Source organism: Plectropomus leopardus, chromosome 10 (assembly GCF_008729295.1).
Source record: "Plectropomus leopardus isolate mb chromosome 10, YSFRI_Pleo_2.0, whole genome shotgun sequence".
NCBI classification, from domain to species: Eukaryota; Metazoa; Chordata; class Actinopteri; order Perciformes; family Serranidae; genus Plectropomus; species Plectropomus leopardus.
Window position 1 is genome coordinate 31,324,861 of NC_056472.1, and position 9,844 is coordinate 31,334,704.

General features: G+C 36.5%; 1 protein-coding gene across 1 annotated transcript; it reads right to left on the minus strand.

The window, feature by feature from the left end:
• Window positions 1–2,391: 2,391 nt before the first annotated feature.
• tsn (translin) lies at window positions 2,392–8,964 on the minus strand. Its single transcript, XM_042494797.1, has 6 exons — window positions 8,820–8,964; window positions 7,552–7,645; window positions 7,358–7,454; window positions 6,330–6,445; window positions 6,174–6,253; window positions 2,392–4,073 (listed from the first exon to the last, which is right to left on the minus strand). Exons 1-6 carry the CDS (start codon window positions 8,883–8,885, stop codon window positions 3,843–3,845), a joined length of 684 nt encoding a protein of 227 aa, XP_042350731.1. The 5' UTR covers window positions 8,886–8,964; the 3' UTR covers window positions 2,392–3,842.
• Between the last annotated feature and the right edge of the window lie 880 nt (window positions 8,965–9,844).

A 9,844-nucleotide genomic window follows, 5' to 3' on the forward strand; every position in this document is an offset into this window, starting at 1 on the left:
CTTTTTAAGGTCATTTCCCTCTTTTTATCGTAGTTATTTTGTGTGCTAGTTATCACATCATTTTCATTTTTTTTATTTGCAAATTTTTAGCTTATTTTCTTGCTTTTCTTCTTTTGTGTTGATTTTCAGGCAATTTTCAATTTTGTTATTTGCTAATTTTCAGGTCATTTTCTTGTAACTTCACAAAAAATGTAAACAATTTCAATAATCATTTTGAATAATCTTTCGTTTGAAGTTGCTCATTGCCTCCTCCTCGTGTTTTATAAAGAAATCAAGGCAATTTGCTCAGGTGTCAAAAAGTTAATTGACATTGGACGGGTAATGAACAAAATTGACTTTGCGTCAGTGAACTAACCTGCTGACTTTGCATTTAATCACCGTGCGTAAGTGAACAAACATAAAGATCTCAAATAGGTTTGAAATTTGTCACTATTTCTGTTAAATCTCACCCTCGTTGTTTCCATGGAAGACATGAAGGTTGATAAACTCTGGCCACTTGACTCAAAAAAGGAAACGTCCCAACCATCTCGTCATGACACGGTGTTAACTGTTATCTGACCTGGCGATGAGCTGTTGTGCCTTGGTACTCGATTACTGTTATGCTAAAATGACATATTTGCAACCTGTCACAGTAGCATTTATCTCTAACACACGGACTAGACTGCCCTCTGTCGGCACTTCAACTTCGAGGCAATATAATTACTCCTCTGACAGACGGCGCGATCACCTGATCCTCTCTCTTTTTATTTATGAAGCTTTATTTTCTTTAATGCACTTTATTATGATACAGAACGCTCTCCAGTAGAACTGCTGGTAACGCAGTTTTGTTTGTCCATAGTTCTTCATATTAGAAGGAGCAGAACTGACCGAATTTTGTCAAGACAACACTCATCAAACCAAAACCACTATTTAAGACTGATACTGTTTTACGTTTGCGATGAAGTAGCACTAGAAGAGGTAGCAAATCACTGTGTTTTGGAGGGCAGAGTCGCTCAGCTCCACACCAATACTCCTGCGCTGTTTCAGACGAACCCTTTCAAACCTAAAAAACAAAACTAAACCAAGCCTGCTGAGTTTCTTTAGTTTTCCTCTTTTGCATTTGAAAGACCTGATGTATTATTTCTCCGATGTAATATATTGTGAATTATATTAAAAGATTTTAAACACGACTTTGCTTGTGTGACGTGGTCGTTTGGAAAACCCAGAAAACGCTGGAATTGATTCAGAATGTAGAAATATATTTACAGTCATTTTAAGCATCTTTAAGACAACTGATTCAAAGACAGGAATATACGCAGTACAGGTGAAAAGCACTTAATCACTCCCAGAAACAAAAGCACAAGATGGAAAGAGTGAGTTATTTCTAGAAAATACAATCCAGTTCCACAAGAAGCAAACAGAAGCATGGATGCCAACAACAGAAACAAACCTTCAGGACATTTACTTAAAGGGAAACTTTGGTATTTTTCCACCTGGACACTATTGTTTTGTGTTTAAGTGACACGTAGGAACACTTTTTAAAACTTGTCCAGTATTGAGGGAAAGTGCTGCAGCCACAGTGGCGAAAAAGATTCCAATGTAATCCCAAAGGCAATAGTGAACAATCACTTTACGTCGACTTAAATCTCCTCAAAAGAGTTTAGCTTACACAGCAGAGATAACAACAAACTGAGCCTGTCAGTGGCAAAAACAAGCACTTTTAATGGACAATGGACGTAAACTGAAGACGTAAGGGTTATATTGCGACCTTTTCCACCATTAGTGCGCCATTGCTGTTTCTCAATACTGGCCCAATTTAAAAATAGTTGTCTCCATTTAGGCTTGGGTGGCATCACGGTATTTCGGAACATCAGGATATTCAGAAAGTCCAACGGTATGTTTTTTAATACCAGCATAAATATAGGTGCTCCTCTTTTTGTTAAATTCACTTTATGTAGTACACAGCATGCACCACCAGAGCTCAGTCTCCAGTTTCTACTGGTGGAACAGGCAGCTAAGCTGAGCTGAAAGACACAGTGACACCTGGCTGTGGAGGGAGAAGTTACAGGACTGTAAACAGCCGGCAGCCAGCAGGCAGAGAGACTTTAGGGGTTAATGGCATGTTTTTTTTTACATCTAACTTGGTAAATTAAGAATTTATTTTGACCAAACCGGAGCTGGTGATTGTTGGAAAAGTGGACTTACTAACTAGATTACCAACAAGAGAAACCAAGACAGTTTAACTGAGTTTTATTTCGTTTCTGATGAGTCTGAATTTCAGTATATTTTATGATTATTTAACGAGGCATTTAAGCTTTGTCTGTCTTCTGTGACCGAGAGAGTTGAATTCAAAAGGTGAACAATTTCTCTTTTTAATAAGAAAAATAGGTGTGAGAATATTATTGCTTCTAATATTTTGTGGGTTTCTATTGTGTATTTATTAATTTGAAAATCTGAAAGTAAGGAATGTGTGAAATATTACATACCACCCAAGTTTATCTCCATTAATCATTTAAACACAAAAACATGGGGAGATATGGTCCAGGCTAAAAATACCGAAGTTTATCTTCAAGTGGAGAAAAAAACCCTAGAGAAACATGCAGTACATGAGATTCTGACAAGTTTGACTGCTCACGGATTTCCAGAGATCGTCACCTGACAACTAAAACACTGAAATGTCTCTGATATATTCATTGGCACTGTTCTGCAAGACTTCCTTGCTGTTGGAAAAAATAATCTAACTAATCACAGCGTAGCGTTACATCATGTGAAGTGCATCTTTGTCATTTCTTTGGCTCTACCTCTCCTGAACCTTTGTTTGTTAAAATTAGAAGTATGCAGGGAAGGTGATCAAAAAATCAACGCTTCTCTTTATGAAAGTCAGAAATTATGAAAATGCTCTAAATGTATTTGGTGATTGTTGGTGTGCTTGGGATTTTTTAGATTCTAGCAGAGCTGCAACCCACAATTATTTTCATTGTTAATTAATGTCTTGATTCTTGATTAATCGATTTGTTGTTTGGTCTTTAAAATTGTTTCCTCATTTGTCTTGATAGTCAGTTTACGGGAATAGATGAGGAGAGAAACCAGTAAATATTCACGTTTAAGAAGCCCGATTTAGAGAATTCTGAATTTTTTCATTAACAAATAAACTAAATAATCAATAAATTAGTTTGCAATTAATTTAATAGTTGACGACTAATCAATTAATCGTTGCAGCTCTAGATTCTAGTTTTAATTGTTAATGATGGATTGTTGCATCAAGTATTTCCTGCATAATTAAAAGGTTCCTTTATCTCTATTCAAATGCATCCATTTTTTAACAACAAAGAGTCCTAAGAAAAAAACACCAGACGTCAACTCATCTGGTGAAATACACAAACACATTACACATTTTTTTCTTCTCATATGCAAATAAAACAGTCACAAAAAAAAGCTTTACATGGCGGGAACGCTCCGCTCTGAGCAGCCTCTCCCATGTTTAACATCAATATAACATAATCTGAAAATGAAAAGCTGCAGATCAGATGAAACAGCTGCAAAACCGACTCAGAGAAACAATAACAAACAAAAGATGAAGATGAGAACACGGATTTCCAGAAACCAGCAACAAACTGAACCTTGGATCTTGAACGACGGTGTCTCACACCGCCTGCGCGCCCTCCTGACAGACCGCCATCCGTCCAAAGCACCTGTCACGCACGCATCCGCACAAACACACACACTCTCAGTCTGTCCTCAGCTGCTGGGGCCTCAGGTACATCCCTGGGTCGTGACTTCCATGTGAGGTTACGGTGCAGCAGCCGTGGAGAGAGCTGCCGCGCTCTCCTCCGTCTCCCGCGGCCGATCAGAACCTCCGGGGTCTACTTGTCCCCGCCGGTCTCGGCCTCCTTGGCCAGCCCGCGGATGGACAGGTCGTAGACCACCTCCTCGATCTTCTTCACGTCGTACTTGAGGCCGTCGTAGCGCTTCCTCAGCGGGTCGTTCTTCAGGTTGAGGAGGCGGAAGCCTGAGTCCAGCTCGTTGATGAAGTTGGAGATGCGCAGCGGCCGGTTGTAGTCTCCCGCTGTGACGCTGTTTACCGCCAACCGCGACTGGAGGAGGAAACAGCGCGAGTTTAACACGAGGTCACTCAGTTTACGTGCAGGAGGGTCTGTTCCTTTACAAGATGCAGAGCTAGATACTAAAGGTTGCCATTAAAAACACTTTAGAGAAACTGGCAACCAGGTTTGGGCCATTAGTGCCAATTACTACATTAACCCTTAGAGACTGACACATTTGACGCACTTCATTCTTTATTTTTTGATCATTTTGTCTGTGTTCACGCACATGGCACAAATTTTGGCAAGATTGTGTATTTTTCTTTGTTCTTGAAATCTCTACCTCAGCTCCTACAATAAATCTAAAACACTGTGTGAACAGAACTGTTACATTCGTACTATTAAGTGCAGAAAATGCTCCATTGAAACCCATTCAAACTGCAGTTTGTTGCACAGCCATCAAAGCAAAAAACATGCATTGTATCATTTCTGGGTGTCATTCTGAGTTTTTGCATTTTACTATTTTCCACCTGATGATGTCATTTTCTTTTTTTACCATATTTGGCATATGGAGGAAATACATGCCGTTTTCACTAGGTGGACTCTCACAATCAACACTGACATATCCAAGTTAAAAAAAAGAAGAAAAATCTACTTAGTATTTGGTATATTAAAAATAAAAATGATGTTGGTTAAAAAAATGACTCAATGAAAGCAGAAAGATAATATTAATGTATAATATTATTTAAAGCTTGATTTCGAAAAGGGCATTTTGTGCACAGAACGATACGAGTGTGTGTAACATTGCAGTGGGACCTAAGGGTTAAAAAGCCATGAAAATAAAAAATAATAAAAATGGGATTTTGTGCAGTGGAAAGGGCTATGGAGTCAGTGTATTAAACCCCTCCCCCTCTACCTGCCACGCCGGATGGGCGGAGCCCCAGAGCTGATAAAAGCAGCAAATACACCTGCGGCGAATCGTCCTGAGAACAAAGAGGCCGGCTGAGCTCACGTAAGTGCCTCATCCCTCCTTTTGTTTGAGCTTTCTCATATGAAATGGAAGTTTTCCTTTGTTTAAATGCATTTAAAGCTGCTTTAATGGCTTTTCTGAGTAAGTTTCATCAGTAAAATGTTATTTCTTCAGACCAAAGTTTACACCATGATTGTGCTACTTTAAGTAGTGATGTTTATTTGCCTTTTATTCATTGAAATTAGAAACTAGGATGTTTAATTAATGTTCTTTGTTATCTCTTTTTTTTTTTTGGTTAGACAAACCTACCAAACTATCCTGAAATAAAAGACTGGACTGTGACTCCGGCCTTCGCTCGTTTGTCCCAACAGACGAGCCAGTGAGATTTTAAATCATCATGAAATCAAACTAACCAACAGCAAAAATCAGTATTTATTCAACTGAATATTCTTTAGATATTATCACACCACATCCCTCTAAAAAGTGGTCTGTTTAACCCTTTGAAAACTAGGCAAACTGGCTTGATTCCTTTCAGAAACATGGAGAGAAGATGACAAGCAACTTAAGAAATGACTCAGAAATACCCAAGAACTTTGCAAAAATTACCTGAAAAGACCACATAGCACAGGAAATTTAAAAAAAATGGAAATTATCTGAAAAAAGGTACTTAAAAATTATAATTCTGTAAAATTATGTTAAATATTTAATTATGATAATGCATAGTTCTATGGACATTTTGCATTGCTTTTTAAAATTATAGAGAAGTAATTTTTTAGCAATATGTGCAACATTTCTTACTAAGTTGTTCATAGCTTTTTTCCTGTTTTTGTAAAAAATCAAAACAATTAGCTAAAAAAAAAGGTGGACAAAATAGCGCTAACTGTTGATACAAATCAACAGCATCACGATAAATACCTCCAAAATAACCCTCATACTGAATAAACGCTAAACAGCCTTCACCAAATCTCTTTGAGCACCACTTCTCATGCTTTTTTAAAAAATCTCTGATTCAAAAGATCAGCTGGTTCTGAACTGAAGCGATAACGAGCTGAAGGTTAAACAGGGAGAGATCTAAGACATGCTCTCAGCGTGCTCGAGCAGAAGTTTGGGAAAAGCTGCTCCAAAACAATATTGACAAACTGAAAATGATCATTTTTGTTGAAAATGATCAGTTACACTCTCACCAGTTCACTCGCCATGATCAGCACACCTGCCAGGTAGTCCTCCACGTCCAGGTGAAAGCCTTTCTCTCGCACCACCTCAACTGTCGGGTAAAGAGCGCAGAGAGAGTAAAAGACGAGCGGAGCCGCATTCGTGCTAATACGTGAACTGGTACCTACTGCCGAGAATCTTGGCCACTTCCTCCCGAACCACCAGAGTCTCGGTCTCCAGGTAAACCACGAAGGTTGCTAAGAAAGCCAAGCGCTGCAGGACGAACCGCCAGTGTTCATGGAACCTAAAGAGACATCAAACAGGTCCGAAAAAGAGAGAAAACTTTAATTTACTTTAATCTACCAAAGGTGTACGCTCAGTATCAGTTCTACTTTAGAACTAGATCAGTGACTGTTTCTGCAGCTTAAGGAAACTTAGATTTATGACTTTTGAAAACTTTTTTATTGCCACGTGGAATTAAATTGAGAACGTTTTTAAAATACTCTGACATCAGTTACTTGGGTTAGGGACATTTTTGCCTAAATGTTTACTTAAACAAAAAAAATGACATTTTGGGGTCAAGTTAAAAAGTTAGATGACCTAATGTCAAATGCTGAAATTTTTAAAAACTTTTTAGAGCTGAACATGTGGAAAACTATGTTATATAAGTATCTATTCCTTAAAAAAATAATCTTAATTTATTTTGACTGGATGTTGTGAAATTATGTCTGAATCAACATGCTGTTAAATCCCATAAATTATATTTAAAAAATAGATTTTACCAATTATTTTTTTATTTTTATTTTTTGATATTCACTTAAACAAACTGACTTTTTAGACTTTATACAAAAATACACATGAAATATGAGGATCTGCAGTCCAAAAAGGAAATCAAACCAAATAAAACAAAAATCCTTAACGTCCTTCCATTGTCTTAGCATTTTTAAGACTTTTAAAACACTGATTTAAGACATTTCAGTACCACTTAAAGCCTCATTTACAGATTAATGAACTAAACGCATTTTTAAAACTTTAAGGATCTGTGGGAACCCTGTTTAAATAAACCTTTGAACACACGAATGTATTATCTGTATTTATGAGATTACATTTGCATGAATAAACTACATAGAACCTTTTAAATAACAACCCTTGTAATCACCTCTCAAAGTGTGATTGAATAAATGCTGCAAACTCACTCCTGTGACGTGTCTCCTACCTGTAATACTGCTCCACAGGAAACTTCGTTTTCAGCTCGCCAATTTGTGTCCTGACTGTGCCGAACAACTCCCGCGCCTTCGCACATTTACTGGGAACTAAAGGGGAAAAAGATATTAATTTTGAGATTAAAAGGTCCAACTTGTAAAGGTAAAAATCATTCATTAACAGTAAAAAAAAACAAAAAACACTCACTTTCTTTGAATCCAGACGGCTGGTGGACACTTTGGAGTACTGTGAGTATTTCTCTGGCAGTCTGCTCCAAAGTCTGGACCACCTTACGGATATCCTGCAACAAAGTCCGTTAGGTAAAAGTGTTTTCTTAATCCAGTGAATGTATTTTCTGTGACACTCAATTAAACATTAATGTATGTACATTTCATATAAAATCCTCCACTCCTTGGTTAGGGCTGGGAATCATCAGAGGCTCAAATATGTCACGATTCTTCGGTCATGATCAGGAGTCGACAGGTTTTCAGACTGGCCCATTATTGAGGACAATATTTGGCATTTTGCAGATCATCTGTATTGCCATTTTAATTTAATGATCACTGATAAAATTAATTCAACTATGCAATGACAGTGTCGGCATGGGAAGAACTTTTACTTTGTAAAACCTCAGGGAGCTATTTTAATTCAATCATTTTTTAATTTAAATCTTAGATAAAAAAACAGTTGCTAGGAACTTGCTGTATATAATGTTCAAACTTTGAGTTTTGATTAAACATTAACTAAAGGCGTTTAAACAAAGCTTTGTGTTGGTGTTTGTTTTATTCCAAATTCTAAATTTTGACAAATTTGGTAATTTATATTGTAAATGCATCTGTTCCAAATATTGGTTATTGGTCTCATGAAGTACTAATCAGTATTGGCCCTGAAAAACCAACATCTGTCAACCCCTGGATTTCTTTTTTTTAAATATATAGTGTATTTTTTCCGGTTTACCCCTTTAATGCTTTTAGAGAGTTTCTAAGGGACCCTGATTAAGTCTAAATCAGCTCAAGTCAGTGCAATTCTTTAAAAATACTTATGCAAATTAAAAATTGGAGCAAATAAACGCTGTGTTGTAGTTTACATTGTAGGTCTGTTAAAGCTACGCCTGTTAAATAAGAGGCGGCGTTAAACTGACATTAAAAAGGTTTTTAACTTAAACGCGCGTGGAGCAAATTATACCAAATTATACCGAACAGCTGATGTAATATATATTTCTGCGAAAATAAGCGCACCTGTTTTACATCCCAATAACAACGATAAAATAATTTTGGACTGTCGGGTGAGGGAGTCAATCATTGGAGGCGCTGTTGGCTGTTAAATCACACTTCTGTGTATTATGATGCGTTTTTTGGGGTGAAGATTTTTAATGTTTTTTAATGATTGGGGCTCCGGTTAGCTGCTAGCTAACAGTCCGTGGGAGCTAATAGTTTTAAAGGCTCGCGGCGCAGAGGCGCGAGCTTCATCCGTACCTCTCTGACGTCCTGGTCGGCGCTCAGGAAGCCCTGAATGTAGCTGAACATCTCGGTGACAGACATCTCTGATTTCGGCAGAGCTGTCCGGACGATGCCGACGGTGATCCGCGTGCAGCTAGCTAAAGCTAATTCATAAAAACATCAACGTGCACGAGAGCCGCTGCCTCTGTGTGGCGCGTGGAGATGATGTCATCAAGTCCATGTTGTTCTCCATCTGAAAAAAAGATATTAATATTTAATGCTACACTTAAAAATAAGATTGAACATTACAATCTGTATATCATGCAACTTTTAGTTTTTGGAAAATTCTTTATTCAGCCTTTCATTCATTTTTCAGAAAAAAAAAGGACGGAAACAAAAACCTGTTGTACTTTATTTATTTATTATTGATGAATTTCAGCAATATAGCACAATATTAGATAAAGTTAATAACGAAAATAATAATAATAATAATAATAATAATAATAATAAATAAATAATAACAACGGCTATTAAAACATTTAAATTACAAAATGATTTTAACTTAATACATGTAACATAATATGGTATTATGAAATGTAAATATAATTATTATTATTTTGAGGTTAATTTCTTATAATATTGATATTTGTCTATTTATTTGTGTAAGTGCCTGTTTGTATGTCTTGCTTATTCAAGTTGTTGAACAGTGAGCAAAAAAAAAATAAATAAATAAATAAAAAAATTAAATTAAATTAAATTAAAAAAAAAAAATTGGAAAGACTTGCAAATGTTTATTTAAGTGAATACTGGTCATTGTGAAAATAAACCTCAAGATATTTATTATGAAAGCAATGTTGATTTATTGAATTTTATGATAAAATCCTGCTTGGTTAATTTCACACTCAAAAATCACAACTTGCCAAATAATTACCCTGTTTTAAAGGTTTATTCGTTTACTTTTTTGTGGGTAAAATATTAGATTTTTTTTTTAATTTAGTATAATGCAGCTCCTGGAACACGTTAGTAATAAAAATGTATCCACCATCTGTACAACCAGCTGT

Coding starts and splice junctions, on each gene's coding strand:
- tsn (XM_042494797.1), bottom strand. CDS start 8,885: ATGTCTGTCACCGAGATGTTCAGCTACATTCAGGGCTTCCTGAGCGCC. Junction 6,446..7,357: donor CCTGTGGAGCAGTATTACAG/GTAGGAGACACG, acceptor ATGTCTCTTTAG/GTTCCATGAACACTGGCGGT. Junction 4,074..6,173: donor TGATCATGGCGAGTGAACTG/GTGAGAGTGTAA, acceptor TTCCTCCTCCAG/TCGCGGTTGGCGGTAAACAG.